Raw genomic sequence first — 19922 nt, forward strand, 5'->3', positions numbered from 1 at the left:
GACGAAAACATTGCCCTGATGCTGAAGATTGAAGGCCAAACCATCGGCGCACTCGCCAGATCAGTAATATGTGCATTCCCGAATTGAGACGTTTCCCTTATCCTCCGTCAAGCCAAGCACTCGAAGCGTCCTCGGTCTCAGGGCTTTTGCCAGTGTGTTCCCGGTCATGAGCATCCGGCAGCAGCCTACTGGGCGACAATCGTTGATGAAGCAGAGTTCCATGAAGTCGACTTACAGCGTCGTAGAACCGTGTCGAGGATCATATACTCAACAAAACATCTGTAGCCGGCAAGGAACTAGTTCGCTATTGCTAAACTTGTGCGTAGCTTCGTGGAGTCGGCCGGGACCCATATTCTGGGTGCTCGCGTAGAGGAGAGAGAAGAATCAATCACTGAACGAAATGCTGACGTTCTTGATGAGAGACAATGTGCGTTCAGAGAACAGCCATCGTATCTGGTGAGGCGGTTGGTCGAGTGGACATTGGGGAGGGAAATGATGTGGAAGGCCAAAGAGATTCTTTGCAGCGAAGATTCCTTCGACTTCGTCACAGATCTGGTTACAAATTGGCAGTATGCACAGTTATGTTAGCGAACCTTTGCTTGGTGTCTACAGCAGAACGTCTGCAGAACGGTTCCGATCGCATTGCGGAAGTAGTGACGAGCAGAACCAAATCTGCTCATGGCTTCAGGGATCTGAACGTGGTAGGTGTCGTGATGATCGTGTATGTATTCGTCAATCCTCCTTAAAGGGCATCTTGGTGGGCGAGGGCCATCTTGTAAGGACGACAAAATTGCCCACGGTTCAGCAACTGTGGCGCATCAATGAGGTGGGCGAACCAGAAAGCCAAGGCCCATGTAAGGGTCAGTAAGGTTGCGATGGTGACTTCAACAAAGGTCCTGGTGAAGAAACACGTCAGCAACAAACAGATGCGGTCGAAATGTTAGACTCGAAAGAGTGAGTGTCGCGCAGTTGAACGTTATAAGAAGCCCTTGCGGACTTAATGTATATGAAATCTTTTTGGGGTAACAACTCAAGGATTGTAAGAAACTGGACGTCTAGCTCTCGTGCACGAGACACCGCCACCTGCGCAGGGAATCAAGCCATAAACTCATCAGACGTAATCCTCAAGGGAAAAGCCCAAGACCATGTACCAACGGGCCGAGCAAACTTCTAGGAGCAGCGGGAATCGAGGGGGTGTAAGATGTGATGACATGATGAAGATTTGGGAATCTAACGAAGAGCAAAAGCTCCTAGCGCCCTGGGGCACATTTCATGCCATTAGAGACGACGAAATAGACATCGTCGCCCATACCAAAATATACCACGAATTCCGAGCGTTTTACTTCATGTTGATTTGGACATGATTTATGCCTTGGTCTCAGCAGGTGCCTCGGCGCTGGCGTCCGCCTTGGGTGCCTCGGAAGCAGGCTCGGCAGCGGGCGCATCCGCGGAGGGCTCAGCCTCGGAGGAGGTCCAGAGGGTCTACAGTAAATCAGTAAGATGCGCGGCGAGCTTCAATTTATTGCACTTACCAGGTTGTCCCTCAACAGCTGCATGATCAGAGTGGAGTCCTTGTAGCTCTCCTCGGACAGGGTATCGAGCTCAGCAATGGCATCGTCGAAAGCCTGCTTGGCGAGCTGGCAAGCCTGGTCGGGCGAGTTGAGGATCTCGTAGTAGAAGACGGAGAAGTTCAGGGCGAGACCGAGGCGGATGGGGTGAGTAGGAGCAAGGTTCTGGGCAGCGACCTCGGTAGCGGCCTTGTAAGCCTCAAGGGACTTATCGGCGGAGGTCTTGCGCTTGTCGCCAACAGCGAACTCAGCGAGGTAGCGGTGGTAGTCACCCTTCCTGTAAGTGAAATGTGGTTAGCGAGATTCTGGAATAGGCGCGCAGAATCCATACATTTTGTGGTAGAAGACCTTAGACTCGCCGCTCTCAGCAGAGGGGATAAGGTGGCCGTCGAGGCACTCGAGGATGTCCTCGCAGATCTTGGCAAGCTCGGCCTCGATCTTCTGGCGGTACTCCTTGATGAGGGCGACCTGGGTCTCGTTGCCCTTGGACTCCTCCTTCTGCTCGATCGAGGTGACGATTCTCCACGAGGCACGGCGGGCACCAATAACGTTCTTGTAGGCGACGGACAGAAGGTTGCGCTCCTCAACGGAGAGCTCCTGGTCTGCTGAAGCAACGGCCTTCATGTTCTCGACCATCTCTGTAGACACGGATCAGTCTGCATACTCACAGCTCTTTGGACATGAGCTTACCCTCATAGCGCTCGGCCTGCTCGGCCAGCTTGGCCAGGTAGACGGAGTCCTCGTAACCCATTGTGAAGTGTAGTTCTGCAAGTCTCGGTGGTTAGCAAAATTGAGCTGATGCGCAATACGCAAGTTCTGCAATAGAAGGCGGTCGTAGAGGCGCAGCCAGCCAGCCAGCCCTCAGTGTGCGCTGCTGCGCCCGTAGTTGGTTTCGAATCTCGATTTCCGTCTGCCGCATTCACCAACTGTCGAATGTGCCGGTTCGCGATGCAACGCCAGTACGGCGATTGTCGCGGCGTCGATTGCGTAAGCTGACGTCGAAATCAGGCACGGCGGTGGAGGGCGAAAGGAGGGGTGGCTTGTGCGGTGCAGTCCGCTACCACCACAATACTGATCCCATTGCATGGCCAGCATCGACTGCGACAGCGATGTGCGAGGCGGCGGTACTCGAGGCAGACACTGATCTGATGGCGCTGGCTGGCTGGCTGGCTGTTTGTTGTTGGGATCGTCGAGGGCGTATCTCCTTCACCCATGGCGGGCGCTGGGGGTAACAAGGGAACACGCATGTGTACTTACAAAAAACGGTGAAGTGGGAGAATGCGAGGTGTTCGGAAAGACGAAGTTTCGCGGTGGCGGTGAATAAGACGGTGGTGTTGAGTCGATGTGGAGGAGTGTTTATCTAGAGCCCTGGAGGGGGTTTGGGCAAGCGCTAGCCCCGTTCACGCTGATCATGCCTGCCTTGCGTTTCACTCCTTCCAGCCCTGCCTCTACTGATCTACTTTGACAGGCGCTGATGTCTGTCACTTCACAATCCTCAACCTGGTTTCCGGGCTTCTGTCACTGAGGTTCGCATTGGGTCTTGTTGTTTGCTACTTGCACACCGTGACTTTGTACCGCTGCCCCGCATTTCTTCCACCATGACCGCTACGCAGTGAACGATGTGCAACAATCGTTGGGCGCCGCATTGCTGCTTTTGTGCTGCTTTTGAGCTGCTTTCAGCCACAGTCTCAGGCTGGCTAGGAGGCCCTGCTACGAGGGAGAGCTGCGTTGGGCAGTAGCATGGCAAGCAGGAGTGGCTGCGCATCGCCCGTTGCTTGACACGATGTTCCATCCTGTAGCCGTCAGGTTTTATGTGCAAGACCAAGTCTTATGTACAAGTCTATTGTGTGCGCTGCATCTGTCGCTATGCCAATTGATGGCTGTGCAAGGCCTCGTTGATCTGCACGGCGGTCTCCAGAAATGTGCAAACATAGAACCTCGTACCATTGCGAGTCTCCAAGTGAGAAAGCTGCGCTCAACAGCACGCCATATTCATCCTCACTCTCGCGTTCGGTCTGCAACTGGCTGCGTATGTGACAGTCAGCATCACGTGCAGCTCCAACTCGATCAGCTCGACGATTGTGTCATCGGGTTGGTTAACAACCAGCTCGGACCAACCAGCTTCCAAAATTGCCGTCACACCACCAAACCACCCATCTGAACATCTCCATACTCCCCAATTCACGCCAAAATCACATATCAAAATGCTTCGCACATCCATCATCAAGAGCGCGCGCGCCGTCGCTGCTCCCCGCTACTTCTCCGCGTCTGCTCTCCGCATGGCTGAGGGAGCTACCGGCTCTGGTGCCTCGAGGGCCACAGGTCGCGCTGGAGGGTAAGTCTGCCTTATGCCAGTCCGCTATATTGATGGACATGCAAGCTGACCGTGCTACAGTGATGCATTCACCAAGCGCGAGGCCGCCGCCGAGGAGCTCTACATTCGCCAGGAGGAGAAGGCCAAGTACGAGTGAACCTGTGTCGCCAATGGCTTTCGATACACCCTACACTGGATGAAGAATGCAGTTGGCAGTTTTTGAACACAGCTAACGCGGCTTTTTAGGCTCCTCGCTATCAAGGAGAAGCTCAAGCTGCAGAGACAGCACATCGAGGACCTTGACAAGCACATGTCCGTATCCACGCATATCCAAGCCGTATGCACAGCACTGACAGTACAACAGTGACGATGTCATCAAGGAGGGCTCGGCTTCCGGCCAGGGCGAGCAGAAGTAAGCACTTGGTGCGATCTTTTTGTCTCAGTTCCTTCCCTCTGTTAGATATACTGTAGAATGCGTCGGGCTGACCTCTCGGTCTCGTACAGCTATTGAATGAACACCATCGACCCAGACACCCACCCGTCCTGCGGCCACTTCACTGTCGTGGCAAGCTACATCGCCGTGACACCGACTCGCACAAATCGATGCCAGTGAACTTGAGACTCGCGTTGCTCCCTTTGCATGTAGGAAGGCTCATGTACCGCTCACTCCAGGTCGTTATTTTCTGATTGATCTCCTGGCTTTTCTACGCTCATTCAGTCTTGTATCTGGCATAAACAGCTCTACCGCCCAACTGCCATCATCCTGGCAATCAGGTATTCAAACTTACGGCAAGAAAAGGTCAATTTGTAGCAATGAGGTTCGTTCGTATATTCCAAAATATTTTCGCCCCAATACTGAGTATTCTCGCATTGCCACACAGCTAGTTGCAACATATAGAGCTTCCCGTAATCTGCAGTTTCCTTACGAAGTCGCCGATCACCAGTGAATATAAGCCGAACACCTCCCTTTGCGTTGAGTACCAAGACTTCAACAATTCTCTGAGTTACATACAGACGTACCTCGGCCTACACACAAGATCACTGTCCAAATCAGACACTGAACACCATCTTGCGCATCCCCGGGGGACCTTTGTAGGGCCAGACTGGGATATCGCAATCCATCAATACCTGGTGCCTCTCTGCACGAATACCTACACCTAGGATCCTAATATCCTTCGCGTGCTTCAGTACATATGACCAGGCCACTTCAAGCCTCCGACAGCACCCAACCGGGCAGTACGCGTTGCTGAAGTCCAACTCAAGTGACTGGAGACCGCTGAACCTGCCGATCGCCACCGAAACGCTCCGGCAGCAGAGATCCTGCCAGGCTATGGCCTTTCGATGAGCGTACTTCATCTTCTGGTGTGTGGTCCACTGACCGACGGTTTTGGGATGCTTAGCGTTGCAGACATTCCAATCAGAGCGGCCCATAGTGCAGGGGACGTCGCAAGTTCGGACACAGATACCAACGCTGATGTGTTTGACCATGTGGAACGCGGCTTTGGAGAAGAGCCAGGACTTGCCCTGACACAAGGCATTCTCCTCTCCAGCAGCTCGAGCAGGCTGCATGTAATTCCAAAGAGGAGGAAGTACGAAAGTATTCTTTGCCAGGTAGATAGCTTCAGCTTCGTCGTGGATAGCCCTGCACACGCGTAAGATTGATAAAGACGGCGGTCGGTATTCGGAGTGGTTGTTGAAGCGGCGGCCTTCGTGCACATCGTACCAGTCTGGCGTGAAGAAGACTTTCCCCACTAGCACAAGGTTTTCGTAAACATATGCTCGAAGTTCCGGCGGGAGGTCCATAAAGCGGAACGACGCATCATTGGGGGCAACTGGTGACAATGATTGAACGGCAAGCATGTCTCCATTGGTTGAGGAGACTTGAGCGCCCATAGTCGGGACGGCCGGTGAGTGTCCGAGTTTGGGTTGAGTACCTGTGGTAAGGTTGAGAAGAGTCCCTGCAACGAACGAGTTTGCGTTCAAGACCAAGGTGGTGTCTCAAGAAAATACGCGATAAGTGAAAGTAGGACCATATGCGCTTGTGAACTGTTCAGTTGCTGCTGAAGAAGTCACGCTTTGAACGCCTAACTTAATAGACCCTGAAGACGAGGTCTGCCTACTCCTTCAAAACATCTACCCATTCCGCAGGCCGCAGCTTCCCTCCCGCGTAGCCCTCATGCAACCAACTCTCGCCATCAAAGCCAAACTCAATCAGCGCATCCTCACTGCCCCACTCACCCTGTCCACTTAATCCAATGGGCACCTTGCCCGGCCCCTTGCTCTTCTCGCCATCTACATATCCGACAGGGAACTGAATGCAAGGAATGCCAGTGAAGTTCGCAAGCCAGACATACTCCATGTTCTTGAGCTGCATGTTTGCGTTCGTCATGCCATGAGCTAGGTCAGCTTCCTCGATAGGCCAGCCAGCGTTGGGAGTCGTGGGTGTGACAATAATAAGACCTGGGTGCTTCTTGAACAGGTAAGCAAGGTGCTCCATGATGATATTGCGAACACGCTGAGCGAGCAGGAAGTCTGTGGCAGGGGTTTGCCTTGCCACGCTCATGAGGATCCTGTTGGCGGGAGTGAGATCATAGATCGAGGTTTGGTGGCCGGCTGCGCCTTCTGCCAGAATAGTCATGGCGTGTGCGAGTTGTCCTTGATGGAGTAGCGGTATGGTGATATCGATAACTTGGTAGCCGAGCTCAAACTGGAGGTATTGCAGAGCCGAGTGGCATGCTTCTTGCACCGGAGGATCGGCACGATCGAACCACGGCTTGTAGATACCAAGTACCTTGTTGCGTGGTCCTGTAAGCGCTTGAGAGGGACTGAATACAGCGGAGGGGTAGCTGTTAGGATCCGGTTGCGCCAGGACACGGTAGGATAGCTCAAGGTCAATCATGCTGCTCGCCAAGGGGCCTCGCACCGTGACGGACTTTCCAGCATTTGGCATAGGGGCTGTCGACACTCGATTGTGAGAGGTCTTGAGACCGTAGAGGCCACAGTAGTTCGATGGAATACGCACTGAGCCTCCCCCATCTGAGCCAATGGCAAAGGGCACCAGACCGGCTGCAACAGCAGATGCTGCACCTCCAGACGAGCCACCAGTATAGTACTGCTGGTGGTATGGGTTCAACGGCGTACCCCAGATCGGGTTGTTATTTGTCGTATCCATTCCCAGCTCGTGCATGTTGAGCTTACCCACGAGAACAGCGCCTTGCTCTTCGACCTTCTTCACGCACCAGCTCGTCTCCGCTTCATACTCCCTGCCATTGGTGTAGTCATGGCTGGTACCAATATATCTCTTGTAACCCTTGACCTCGAGGTCGTCCTTCACGGCAAATGGCACACCATCTAGTATACCTAGTGGCTTGCCGGCCTTCCATCGTCTTGTCGATGCCTCTGCCGCTTGCCTAACGAGCTCGATTGGCCCGGGCATAAACGAGGTAGAGTGACGCGAGCGCTGCGCAACATCCCTTCGAATAAGCGGTAGTAGAGTCTCCACGACTTCGGTGGGTGTGTGCGTGCCACTTCTGTAGGCATTGTGGAAGTCGACAACCGTGTAGAACCGCTCTTGCGCGCCCGCAGACTTGAGTCGAAGCTCATTCACATGATCAGGTAGGCTGAATGTGCCATCGGTGGACTCTGATATTGGAATGACGGTCGGATCGTAACGGGGATCTATGCCATTGAGCTCCTTCAGGTTGCGCAGGGAGCTGAAGCCTGCGTTGCTCCATAGCAGGTATGGCAGCCCAGGTACAGCAGCGACACTACACTTATCAGCACGTTACACGTAGCGCGACTTCAATGTTTCTTACAGGCTTCCAAGGTAGTTCAGTAGTGCGCCCTTGACCACCGGGTTCTTGGCTGGTGGTGGGGCTGTGTAGGGTGCTTCACGGGCGATTGGGGTGGGGTAGTTCAGGAAGCGCGCCGCAGTATCGCTGTTCGACATTGTTTATAAAGATTCAATTGCAGTTCCCACGTAAGGAAGACGAACTTCCTCAGCTTCCAGGGCTTCGATCGACGGATGCTTGTGTCAATGTGTGCTTTGAGAGCAGGATTGCGCTAAATGGGTACCTAGGCAAGATAACACATGTGACAGCGCGAGAATCACACACAAGTATGTCACGACCACACAAGCTTCTGAGGCCCAAACGTCAAGAACGATGATACTGCTTTCAACGCTAACGCAATGCTTTAATGTTGTTTCGCTAGAGCCCAACAGAATCGAACGACAGAATCTCAATCGTGAGTTCTTACACGTTGTACTGATACTCCATCCAATTGGATTCCCAATACCTAGTCTGCACGCAGACATATGCTTCCAAAGTGTGCCGAGAGCAAAAGACGGTGTGGACAAGCCTGCGCAGGTTGAGCCGCGTCAGCAGGGCCTGAAACGTCGTTTGACATAGCTGCTCAGTAGCCCACCTGACGTCTACTTGCTAGAGACCTGGTCACCCATGCGGTTGTACTCCTTCTGCATCTGCTCAACTTGCTTCTTCAGGTTCTCCATGTCGCGGTCCTTAGCAGCCAGCTCGTTCTTGAGCTTGCCGACCTCGCCAGCGCCGCCAATATCCTTGAGAGAAGAGCCTTTCTTGGTGCCAGTCTCGCCCTTGTAGGTCTTGAGCTCCTCCTCAAGGCGGAGAACATCGAGAATCATGACGTAAGTACGGTTGAGGATAAGGGAGAGGAACAGGGTGAAGCCGCAAAGGTACATGTTGCGCTGCGAGTAGAACTTGCGGGCCTGGACCTCCATGCGCTCGATGCCACCAAGGCTGGCTTGTCTGTAGAGTTGTCAGCTGCTGTCGCTGCTCCGGATGTTTACAGGACCTACCCTCCCTGCTGTGAGTTGCCGCCGAAGCTGGACAACTCCACCTGGACGCGGTAGACGCGGTTGACGCTGTCTACGAAGAGGATAAGGATGAAGATAAAGGTTATCTAAACTCAAATTAGAGATATCCCTTGCAAGGGACAAAGATACATACCTTCATGCCATATTGCAGTTTGGCGACTATAGGACTCTCCGAGATGAAGGTGAAGAGCTTGCGGCGCCATGTGAACGGCAGAGGGACAATGAGAGCGCAGAAAATGAGCATCTCCGTTACCAGGAGGAGGAAGACCTAGAAGAAGAGCAGAAGTAAGCACGTGAGCCACATTGTATTTGGCGGGAGGATGCGGGAAGGACACGCGACTGCTGCAGCACAGGAGGACGCCATTGAGGAGCATCCCAGTAGTACATACTGTCTGCTTGATATCGGTATGGAATGAGATGACTTACGAGGCTGTAGTAGAGTGTCATGTTTGCAACGTAGCTCTGTTCTCACAGGGGGGCTGAGGTTGTTTGTTGTTGGTGGAGTCGTGTACAACGGTGTTGTATGTTGGTAAGGTGAAAGCTGTTTGGTGACTTCCCTGAGGTAGATCGATGCTTGTTTATACTGGTGGAGGTTGTGGGCTGAGGGGAAGAGGGAGGGACAGGAACGCAGAGTTCACAAGCTAAGCGTAGGCAAGCTTGCATGTGTGAACTCTGACGTATTGACGTGGTCCGTGGGAAAGCCACAGGTGGCTCACCCGAGTCTAGACCGCTTCTAGCAAAGGTCGAATGCGTTTTTATCAAATTACCTCAGCCGGAATCAAGAACACTAACTCCAACATCTTTCGTAAGGTCAGCTTGCAGCAATAATTGTCTAAAATCATCTGCAATGGACGGTGAAAAGGTCGAGGGCTTGTCTGGCCAGCCATTGCTTGGTGCGACCATTCCACTGGATTCCAATGGCGCACACAGTGGCGACAGCGAAGTGAAGAAACGCGCGAGAAGTAACAGCCCCAACGGTGAAGTTGCTAAAGGACATGCGAAGCGCGTGAAAGGTGTTGCGCCTGTCAAGGCGGAGTAAGTGGCTTTGTAGAGAAGATATGATACTTTGTGCTAATTCCCAAGGTACTTGATTCTCCGCAGCGATGCCAAAGTGGAGACAAAGGATGCGGTTGTCGATGATGATGCAGCTGAGGCAGCAGACGGTCGCTATCAGAAGGGCGACTCGCGCGATGCCCGCGATGGCGGAGGTAAAGGCAAGAAAGGCAAGAAAGAGAAGAAGCAGAAAGGCGGCCAGAATACCAGCCGAACTTTTGGAAGCTCTCGCGATACACTGCCACTTTGCTCGACACGAATGCTCAGCAATGAGTTTTCTCCCAAGGAGTGCGGCTTTGGCAGCAAGTGCAGGTTCGAACACGATCTTCGCAAATACCTAAAAGAGGGCCGCCGTGAAGATCTTACCACTTTCGACGGCAAATGCCCAATCCACGGGGTTAAAGGTTATTGCCACCTTGGCTGGAAATGTCGCTTTGTTGGCAGCCACTCGAAGGAGCGCGATACTGACGATGGGCGAAAAGAGCTGGTTCTCATCGAGGATGCCGAGCGCACGTCGACAATGGTCAATCTTGAGGATGAGGTTGATGTTGCAAACGTCGTGTCCAAAGACGTCAAGATCGGCCTCGCAAAGCGCAAAATACAGACACCGCGCTCAGACCAGTACATGAAGTGGATTGACTCCAATAAAGATAACGAGCGTGCCATGTTCGATTCGGCAGCTGGCGACAACGAGGCGTTGAAAGAGGAGAAAGAAGCGCGAAGAGCTGAATTCGTCGAGGCGCCATTCAGACCGTCCGAAAAGCGGAGGCTATACTATGGTCCTGAAACACCAAGTCTGGCACCTCTCACGACCCAAGGAAACATGCCTTATCGCAGGCTTTGCGTGGATCTCGGTTGTCAGGTCACATGGAGTGAGATGGCCATGGGTATGCCTCTCATTCAGGGCGAGAGAGGCGAGTGGGCGTTGATGAAGGCGCACGAGTCTGAAATCAGCCCACCAAAATTCCTCCAAAAGAACACAGTCGTTCAGGGCTATGACAACACGAGTGACATGAAGTTTGGCGCTCAGATTGCGGCGAACAAGCCATGGCTAGCCGCAAAGACTGTCGAAGTCTTGACCGACCACTGCCCAAAGCTGCGAGCTATCGACTTGAACTGTGGCTGCCCGATCAACCTCGTTTGCGAGAAGGGCGCTGGTTCGGCTCTCCTTGACCAGGACTCGAAGCTTGAGAGCATTCTACGTGGCATGACTTATGTGTCGAAGGAAACCCCTATCACCGTCAAGATCCGCATGGGCACAAAGGACAACAACCCAACTGCTACAAAGCTGATCAGGCGTCTTGTGCTTGGTGGCTACGAGGCCGTACAGTCCGGCAAAGGCACTTCTGGAATTGCCGCCATCACACTTCACGGCAGAAGTAAGCAGCAGCGCTATTCGAGAAGTGCAGACTGGTCTTACATCGCCGAATGCGCATCTCTCATCAAGCGCCTCAAAAGCGAGAAGGATGCACAAACGGACACAATTGCCGAAGCCGATCCTCGTGATCTTGCCAATGGCGGTCATGTCTACTTCATCGGCAATGGTGACTGCTACTCTCACGAGGACTACTACAATAACGTTAACAATGCTGGCGTTGACTCCGTCCTGATCGGCCGTGGTGCGCTGATCAAGCCCTGGATCTTCGAGGAGGTTGAGAAGGGCCAATATCTCGACAAGTCTGCCTCCGAGCGTCTGACCTACATTGAGAAATTCGCCAAGTACGGCCTGCAGACTTGGGGGTCCGATGAAATGGGCATCGGGACAACGCGCCGTTTCTTGCTGGAGTGGCTCAGCTTCGCTCACCGATATGTACCTCACGGTCTTTTGGAGCACCTGCCTCCCAACATCCAGGATCGACCACCGAGGTTCAGGGGCAGGAACGACCTGGAGACGCTGATGGCTAGTGAGAACTACAAGGATTGGATCAAGCTCAGCGAGATGTTCCTTGGTCCTGCACACCCCAACTTCAAGTTCGAGCCCAAGCACAAGTCCAATGCTTACGAGATCGAGGCTGAGGGGTAGACGAGTGACACGTTTTCATTTGGAGTTTATCACTCTTGAGTCTCCATTTGCAATCATGAGCTAGCATTATAGACTCCAATGCATGCGTGCGAACTACATTCATTGGGTGTGTGACTTCAAATTCTTGACGATAGGGGAGCTTCTTGAAGACAAGACCATCGAATCTTTCTTGGTCACAACAAGCTGGTCGTGTACAGTAAATCGGACAATGCTAGCGATGTTGGTGTTGCGCCCAGACGGTACCAGCCTCATGTTTTCTACGATGTCGTCAGTTCATAGCGCTTGATTGGCCCAAGCGTGAGAACGCGCCGAAACTTTACACTGCGTCCCATCGCTGCCTCTGTGCCTATCGTTCACGTGAGGCTATCGTTCACGTGAGGCTATCGTATACATAGAGAGGAGCGCGATTTGTCTCTCTTCACTGTCATTTCCGTTCCTGTGCGCGTTCTGTACTTTGACACACAGTCATGCACGGACTACTTGAGCTGTCTCTGCAGCTTCTCAACTTCAGGTACGCGGTACCAAGGCACTGATGTTACAATGTTCCAGTCGACAGTCTGCTAATTCACTTGGAAAGGGGTTCTTCTGATGCGCAAAAGCCGATACCTGGAGAACATGCTGCTGTGAAGCGTGAGTACCTTGAATGTCCACCGTCCAAACGATAGCTGAGCCACACCAGTCACACCAACGATTAAGTCTGCTGGCGTTCCAGATTACTTCGTCACGGATGATGGTCATTTCGCAGGTACGTTATGGTGAATGCTTATTGGTCTTCTGCTCACGAATGACCAGGACCCACACAAACCGGCGATGCACCGTACATGGCTCAAACCAACATAGCGCCTTTCATTGGAGTGTCTTACATTCCTAATGCGCCCCTCGAGACCCAGGTACCCATTGCCAACGCTGAAGGACGGAATATCTTCCGAAGTCTGGCCAACCTCAGCCCCTACTTCCCTAACCCGCGCGGCTTTGGTGTGGACGAGTATGCTATCCCACCAGGCTCGAACGTCACATGGCTGAACATGGTGCATCGCCATGGCAGCCGCTACCCCGAGTTCAGTGGTGATGCAGCTGAGATGATGCTTGGAAGGAAGCTGACAGCCGCTGCTGGAAAATTCACAGGCCATGGTGCCCTAGACTTCCTCAACTACTGGAGATGGCAGCTTGGTGGCGAGATTCTGGTCCCCATGGGCAAGCAGGAGCTCTTCAATTCTGGCACGCTGCACTACTATCAATACGGTCATCTCTACCCCAACAATGGCAGCAAAATTGTAGTCCGCAGTACCACACAACGACGCATGTACGAGTCCGCAGAGTATTTTATGGCAGGCTTTTTTGGTCTAGGGTGGGCACAGAACGCGACTCTCGAACTTGCCATTGAGTCGCCGGGCTACAACAATACCCTCGCCGGATACAAGCAATGCAACCATTCCAGCTGGCTCATGGCGAGAGATGCGCTCATGGAGTGGGTTAATGTATATCTCGTTGACGCACACGAGCGTTTTACGAACAACATAACCGGTGACCTCGATTGGACCATCACCGACACCTACAACGCCCAAGCCTTCTGCGCGTATGAGACGGTTGGACTTGGTTTCTCCCACTGGTGCAGTCTGTTCACCTACGAAGAGTGGGAGGGCTATGAGTATGCCCTCGACATCGGCTTCACAGCAGGAACGGCCTTTGCTTCCCCGGTCGGACGCGCCATCGGTGTTGGCTACGTCCAGGAAGTACTCGCACGCATGCAGCACCACGTCATCGTCGACCAGAGCGCGCAGATCAATATCACGCTTGACAACAACAACGCTACATTCCCAGTAGACCAGAACTTGAACCTCGACTTCAGCCACGATGCAAACATCATCAGCATCTTGGTTGCCTTTGGCCTGACCCAATTTGCCGAGCACCTGCCCACCAATGCCATCAAGAAAGATCGCGAGTTCATCCTGAGCTACATGGAGCCGTTTGCTGGCCGCCTCGACATCGAGGTCATCAAGGCACCTGCGCCCGTCAACCCTAATCGCCACTCAAAAGATATCTACCTTGACGGTGAGCCGACCAGCTACGTGCACTTCATTCTCAACCAGCGCACAATCCCTCTTGGCAGAAGCTTGCAGGCGTGCGGCGATCGGGATGATGGGTGGTGCGATATCGAGACGTTTTTGAAGGTGCAGAAGGAGCAGATCGAGTTGGCCGACTATGAGTATGCGTGTTTTGGGGACTATGAAACCCCCAAGTATGGAGACATTACGGATGGACGACCGGTCAAAAAGGAGTAGACGATACCCTCGTTCTGCTGCAGCATATGCTGGAGTTGAGCACGAGGGGTCTTGAGAGTGATAAAGAGTTATAGAGACAAGATAGCGAGAACTGAAATTATACAATACCTACTGCGAATTCCCATCTGGTCGATAGACACAATCGTCCTTGCTGACCGTCTCATCTGTTGTCCCCGTGTTCGCGCTTGAAGCCATCGTCCGTTCGTCCTCGTCTTGTCTGACATCACCATCGCCCCCTCTCATCTCTCATCGGCCTCACTTCGCTCGCCTCTCCCCACAATCTCCTCCATTCAAGAAACCCAGCAGTACCTTTGTGGAAAGCCGACCTCGCTTCGCTCACTCATTACACCCACACACGGCTCTTACCGGCCCTATCAGCCAACCAGTTTACACGCTGCTTATCCGGTGCTACACGCGTGGATAATGGCCGGCTAGTTGACTCGCAAGCTGCCTTGTCCTGGAGGCGAAGCAGCTGCAGGCTCAGCCCTGTGAGAGTCATGATCGGGCCGATGTCCGACCAAGACCGGTTTGAGAGGGCTAGCATGAATAGTTCGACGAGTGCGGGAATCGCCCGGTGTCAAGCGCTCGGTGCAAAGTGTCTGCTACTTACCATGTTGACAGGTACACCGCGGTGAAGCTTGGAGAAGCGCCGAGGCGCGGTGTTCGCACGAAGGCTGCCGCGAGGAAGGTGGAATTGCAAGGGGAGACGCGTAAGGTAGACGTCATTGCAGGGCATGTAGAAGCTGACTCTACTTCTGCGTTGTGGAGAAACTATTGATCTGTTGATGAGGGTTGCTTTGAATAGGACCGCGGCGACGTTTTTGGGGCAGTGTAGAGTGGGATGGGGTGATTTCGCTGTGGCCTGACTCAACTTCTATTGCCCCTCTATAGGTAATTGCTATTAAGATGCGCAAAACTTGTCGACATGATGTGAATAGAGGGGCAAGGCAGGAGGTTGCCAATGAATTGACGTGTGGAGAGATGAGCTGGCATTTGCGACGTTGAAGTGACTACCTACTTGTTTCAGAAAGCACATAGCAGGTACGGCTACATGTGGACATGTCCTATAGGTAGAGTGGACTGATGGCGGAGTGGCATCGCATAGGTACTGCAGTTTCACCAAGTCCGCAGATATTAGTCATATTCACCTTTTGAGCAACCAACGCTTGGCTGCAGTTCCCGATCGTCGTCAACGATAGGTCGGAGATATTACAGGCGAGAAAAGTACCATGGCCATGGCTTGATGTTGTAATCCGCGCAAGCATCCCGTTGGCGGGAAGTGATGCACCGCACGTCCACTTACATGTTGCAGCTTCAGGTTTGCCGCTCGGATTTGCAATTGCGGAGAGTGCTTTCGTCCCGACTACATGGTCAGCTGCCTCCTAAACAACATCCATTTCGGGCCGTTTGAGATATGCGTGAAACGTAGTCCCAGGTCTGCCCCTACCCTTAACGTCGATGTCAGCCCAAGACGGCAAGGCTGCTCTGCCTGACCTGGTGCAAACCCCATCTTTCGTAAGATCGTCATTTGAGCAGAAAGGCGGTGTCTTCGCTTGGACCTCAATGCACGACCTTAGCTGAGCGAGAGATTATTGAAGACGGGAAGATCTTGGACGTCAACCAAAGAGAAAAGGTTCCGTGTGTCAGGCCGTCGTCAAGTGAGACATGGAAGTTAAGCTTTCCGGCGTGTAATGTCATTAACGTGTTGATCACCGTTGCTCAACGCTCAGAGAAAAAGAAAGAGACGATTTTGCGGCGGTGAATTGCGACATTTCTCCCATAGGTAGGGGGTCCGGAAGAGATTCCTTTCAGTGGAATAGTGTGCTCCCACCACGAGTTTGCAAGGGCTTGGCTCGGCGACATGGCTTTTCGTGCGGACGGAACAATGGACGGTTGCAGCGTTCCCAAGTTACACGGTAATTTAATACGAGGTTGCCTCACTGACTGTTGGTTTGAGAGAAGAGGATGGCGTGGGCTGTCAAAACGGTGAGGTGCGTCGAACACAGTGCGTCAGTGGCTAGTGAGCACAGAAGCATTGCCGCCTTGACAATGCGCGCATTGAGCAGACACAAAGAAATTTCTTGTGACAGGGAGTGGTGAATTGAGCTACAGGGAGCGCCGCAGGGTCCAACGCATGTGACGATCCTATACGAATTTCGACGAAAGAGAGCAGACGGCGGCGGAGATCTGCGCTCGCGGCCAACGACGACAATACGGCTGAGAAGAGGGGCGCGTGGACACTGCGACCCATATTTTGAACAGTCAACAGACGATGCAGAATAAAATTTGTCTTAGGTAGAGACGGTAGTGGGTTAAAAGGGTGGTATTCCCAGAGCCGGCGGCGTGGGCTGTCGTGTCGACGGGAGGTTTTCGCGTAGCGGAGGCATCGGTGTTGTAGTGAAGGCTTGGTTGGCACCGACGTCCCAGGGAGGAAAGAGCGTTCAAGAAGGCGCCTACCCGCCGAGCATCATCATCTCAGGCAGCTCGTCTCGCACGCAGTTGATTGGCAACGCAACATCGAGGCAGTACGCAGGCCAGCGCACGTCCTTGCCGTCATTGCCGGGAAGGAGATGATGTCAACTATCGCCTGGTGCGACAGGCGTGGTTGCGGCGCCGTTGTGGGGACCGCAGACAAGGGCGTGGTTGGCAGTCAATCTTGATTGTTTGCAGCTAGCAATGCCATCCCGCAGACGTCATCGCCACTCAGCCTTCACCACTGCGGTTGCAAGCAATGGCGATCAGGACGCACTCAGCGGCCGCCTCCTTGCGGGCAGAAACAGCACTCGCCGCAGGGCCGCCCGCCCCAGCGTCAGACGCCCTGTTCCGCGGCACTGTGTCTGCCAGCGCTGCTGTTGACTCGACACTGGTTTGCCGCTGGTTGTCCTTCGGCCCCTCAGGGTGGACTCTGCGCTTGGTACTGAGGGCGATCGACAGGATCAAACCTTGGAGTCGCAGCGCCGGCGAGTGGCCGCTCGGGAGTGACTACACTGAGGTAGCGCGTGAACATGTTCTGAATCGCTCTGTTGCTCGTCTCTGCGTCTTTTGGATCTTCCACACTCATCTGTAGCCGCATCTCTGCCCGCACGCTTCTTCACCGGCCTAATTCGCATCTGCAGCCCCCACGAGGACGCCGGGCTCGGCAACGCAGCGTCATCGCATACCTCAGCCAGTCTACCCACATTCCACCCAGCGCCCGAGGCTCCGACACCACGTAGCAGGGGTCAATACCCGACTTCCTGCAGCAGAAGACCCTTGATATTGCAAGTGGCATAGCGCTCCCAGCGGGGCTTCCTAACAAGTCCTCATCCCTCGACATCGCCCACTTTGCTACCTTGGCGCCAGACCACTTGATCTAACGGCGCCGTTCCTGCCGAGTTGTACAACTCTCTTCAACTCTTACTACAGAGCCGCACCGCAGTTTGTTCCTGAGATGTCGGAACAGTCAACTTCTGCTCCCTACCCGACTGTCGCAGTCTTCGACGTTGACCGCCGGTCATCGTATCCAGACGACATGAGCACCACCAGCAGCACCGGCTCCGTCAGCGACCAGGACGGCCCCAAGGGCGGCGACCCCACCATGCGCCCGCGCCTGGGAAGCAGAAAGTCCAGCGGCACCATCATAATACCGCGCGACAGTCCCCACGTCGAGCTCAAGGAGGAGGAGTACGACGACGGCGATGCCAGGACCATGAGCCCTCGACGAAGCAGCGAGGAGATTGAGAAGATGGGCCAGGACGCTCGTCAGGCCTTGATAGAGTAAGTTGCTACCAAGACACCACCACCACCTTTCGGCAATCGCATGCAGTGCAAGAGCAACACCGGCGACCACCACCTCGCGTTGTACACCGCCCGTTGTGTTGTAGTGCCCTGACTACCACCAATTCCAACTCGATGACTAACCCGTCCCCAGGCAAGCCAAGCAACTCCAAGCAAGCCTTATGGAGATCGTCGACCGTGTAGAGGTTGTCAAGTCAGAACACGAGAAGCTTGAGGGCGGCAACAAGTTCCTGCAATCGTACGTATTCGTCCGTCACAACTGGTGGCTCTCTCTAATACGCTGCAGATACATCGGCGAGCTCATGCAAACCAGCAAGCTCACCTCCTCTGGTGCTGGCAAAGCTACCAAAGTCAAGGGCAAAGGACGAATTATCAAATAACAGCCAGCGCTCCCAGCCCCTAGGTTACTTGCCTGCAACGATGGCTGGGGTCGCAGAGCATACCAAATCGGCTTTCCACCAGGACCTCATCGCATCATCGACGCGACACGCCCCACCAATCCCCACTACACGAGCATCATGATCATCTACTGCCTCACACATTAACAACACCGCACACATCCGACTCACTAAACTGACTGCGTTCACGAGCGTTGCATAACGGCATGGATTCCGTCGGCGTTCTTCACTTTGTTCGATTCAGCACGACTGCTACTGTGTTACCATCTTCCAGCACCCGTAACTTCTATTTCGACAAATACTCGATCTGGCTTTGCCAGCCGTTGTTTCACTGCTCGCTTAAACTACTATACCACGGCACCTCGAGTGCTCCTGCGTTTGCTTTACATCATGGCGACATTGGCGTTCCGGAGTTTGGACGCTTTTGATGTCATCGTTATTGGACCGGTTTGGAAAGACGGAAAGAAGAGGTCTAGCGTCTAGCCTATAGCACAGCGAGTGCGACACGCCTGCGCTCGTTGGCTATGTAAGGCTGTTGGAATGCTGAAATCGCTTCCATTTGGCAGGAGGAAGTCGCTAACCCTGAAACGTGTCAGTAGACAACTAAGAGATCCGCATTACATAGTTCAATCGATCGCAGTGTCCACCCGCAATTTTACTACCATTCACCGCCTCTGCGTCCTTGCGCCAACATGTATTGTCTCAATGTCACGATGATGCATCAACGGCCGACGTCAAACTTTCGCATTCGGCGCCTACCGAGCGGATTTTACCGAATCCGTTTGGAGCGCCAGGAGATGGTGATGGTCGCACAGCACCACCGATCGCAATCTCTGTACCGCCCGTCAGATATCCACATCGAGCTCCTACCGGCAAAGGGTACCATAGGACCCTGCGTCGCAGCAAACCTCCGAGGCGCGATCGAGATGAGTTTGCTCGCACTGCGGTTGAATCGAGATACCTAGTCCCGAGAAGGGCAGACCACCTGTGGGTCAGTAATGGGTTTCGGTGCGCCGACCCACTCGAGCGCTGCGTGCAATGCCAACACAGAGGTTCGCTTCTTTCTTGCCTGCGTGATGGCGATGTTGCACTTGCTTGCCGCTGCGCGCTCCACTAGTGCTTGACGTGTGAGGATCATTCAATCGAGCATTCTGCAACCTCGCTGCTGCACACGTCTCCTGCTTTGATTCGCTCTGCCATCTTGCACCCGGCGGCCTTCACTGCATCGCCCGAGTCCCGGGCCCTACGCTCCACGCCTCCACAACTCCAGCGCTGTCTGGATTCTGCACCCGTCGCGCGACCCCGTGGTGGTGGTAGCATCAGGCCTCACCGCCACATCTCCCTGCATCAATCCCATCTTACTTCTGCGTGCGAAACACTCCTCAGCATTGCCTGTGCTCTCGTTCCACTTAGCGCTCCAGCATGCATGGGTGCAGAGGCACGCGGATGCACCTCCTGCAGCCGACGCCACGTGCTCGAGGCCGGCACAGCATGTGCAGCGAGTTAGCGCTGTGTGCACGGGAGACGGGTGCGATGTCGACCTTTTGAAGGCGAGAAGAAGACATGGACTGCGATGCAACGCTGACATCGTGACAGTGCAGTGCGCACTGGACCATGCGAGCAGGTAGGTAGGTAGGTTGGTGGGTAGGTGCGCGCAC

The 19922-nt window shown here is 53.9% G+C and overlaps 9 protein-coding genes across 9 annotated transcripts; 4 read left to right on the forward strand and 5 right to left on the reverse strand.

Annotated features, from left to right (window-relative positions):
* Window positions 1-1514: 1514 nt before the first annotated feature.
* Window positions 1515-2319, reverse strand: M421DRAFT_76754 (14-3-3 protein; the record flags this gene model as incomplete). The annotated part of the gene is made up of 3 exons (XM_033597254.1): window positions 1515-1845; window positions 1900-2206; window positions 2259-2319. 3 exons carry the CDS (start codon window positions 2317-2319, stop codon window positions 1515-1517), a joined length of 699 nt encoding a protein of 232 aa, XP_033443169.1.
* Window positions 2320-3525: 1206 nt separating this feature from the next.
* Window positions 3526-4790, forward strand: M421DRAFT_426411 (uncharacterized protein). The gene is made up of 5 exons (XM_033594381.1): window positions 3526-3903; window positions 3964-4029; window positions 4129-4194; window positions 4247-4299; window positions 4390-4790. Exons 1-4 carry the CDS (start codon window positions 3773-3775, stop codon window positions 4296-4298), a joined length of 315 nt encoding a protein of 104 aa, XP_033443170.1. The 5' UTR covers window positions 3526-3772; the 3' UTR covers window position 4299; window positions 4390-4790.
* Window positions 4791-4830: 40 nt separating this feature from the next.
* M421DRAFT_336784 (uncharacterized protein) lies at window positions 4831-5876 on the reverse strand. Its single transcript, XM_033589429.1, has one exon. It carries the CDS (start codon window positions 5773-5775, stop codon window positions 4933-4935), a length of 843 nt encoding a protein of 280 aa, XP_033443171.1. The 5' UTR covers window positions 5776-5876; the 3' UTR covers window positions 4831-4932.
* Window positions 5877-5998: 122 nt separating this feature from the next.
* M421DRAFT_76775 (amidase signature enzyme) lies at window positions 5999-7831 on the reverse strand (the record flags this gene model as incomplete). The annotated part of the gene is made up of 2 exons (XM_033597258.1): window positions 5999-7649; window positions 7698-7831. 2 exons carry the CDS (start codon window positions 7829-7831, stop codon window positions 5999-6001), a joined length of 1785 nt encoding a protein of 594 aa, XP_033443172.1.
* Window positions 7832-8039: 208 nt separating this feature from the next.
* Window positions 8040-9417, reverse strand: M421DRAFT_336840 (endoplasmic reticulum protein). Its single transcript, XM_033589430.1, has 5 exons — window positions 9158-9417; window positions 8865-8999; window positions 8714-8817; window positions 8308-8663; window positions 8040-8241 (listed from the first exon to the last, which is right to left on the reverse strand). Exons 1-4 carry the CDS (start codon window positions 9176-9178, stop codon window positions 8315-8317), a joined length of 609 nt encoding a protein of 202 aa, XP_033443173.1. The 5' UTR covers window positions 9179-9417; the 3' UTR covers window positions 8040-8241; window positions 8308-8314.
* A 114-nt stretch (window positions 9418-9531) lies between these two features.
* On the forward strand, window positions 9532-12145 carry M421DRAFT_426414 (FMN-linked oxidoreductase). Its single transcript, XM_033594382.1, has 2 exons — window positions 9532-9766; window positions 9815-12145. Exons 1-2 carry the CDS (start codon window positions 9579-9581, stop codon window positions 11805-11807), a joined length of 2181 nt encoding a protein of 726 aa, XP_033443174.1. The 5' UTR covers window positions 9532-9578; the 3' UTR covers window positions 11808-12145.
* On the forward strand, window positions 12144-14492 carry M421DRAFT_426415 (3-phytase A precursor). Its single transcript, XM_033594383.1, has 4 exons — window positions 12144-12318; window positions 12385-12437; window positions 12487-12552; window positions 12600-14492. Exons 1-4 carry the CDS (start codon window positions 12275-12277, stop codon window positions 14087-14089), a joined length of 1653 nt encoding a protein of 550 aa, XP_033443175.1. The 5' UTR covers window positions 12144-12274; the 3' UTR covers window positions 14090-14492.
* A 1155-nt stretch (window positions 14493-15647) lies between these two features.
* M421DRAFT_426416 (uncharacterized protein) lies at window positions 15648-16697 on the reverse strand. The gene has a single exon (XM_033594384.1). The coding sequence runs from the start codon at window positions 16338-16340 to the stop codon at window positions 16107-16109; it is 234 nt and encodes a 77-aa protein (XP_033443176.1). The 5' UTR covers window positions 16341-16697; the 3' UTR covers window positions 15648-16106.
* A 641-nt stretch (window positions 16698-17338) lies between these two features.
* Window positions 17339-18358, forward strand: M421DRAFT_337074 (uncharacterized protein). Its single transcript, XM_033589431.1, has 3 exons — window positions 17339-17845; window positions 18000-18104; window positions 18153-18358. Exons 1-3 carry the CDS (start codon window positions 17520-17522, stop codon window positions 18244-18246), a joined length of 525 nt encoding a protein of 174 aa, XP_033443177.1. The 5' UTR covers window positions 17339-17519; the 3' UTR covers window positions 18247-18358.
* Window positions 18359-19922: the final 1564 nt, after the last annotated feature.

This window comes from Didymella exigua (genome assembly GCF_010094145.1).
Source record: "Didymella exigua CBS 183.55 unplaced genomic scaffold M421scaffold_58, whole genome shotgun sequence".
NCBI lineage: Eukaryota > Fungi > Ascomycota > Dothideomycetes > Pleosporales > Didymellaceae > Didymella > Didymella exigua.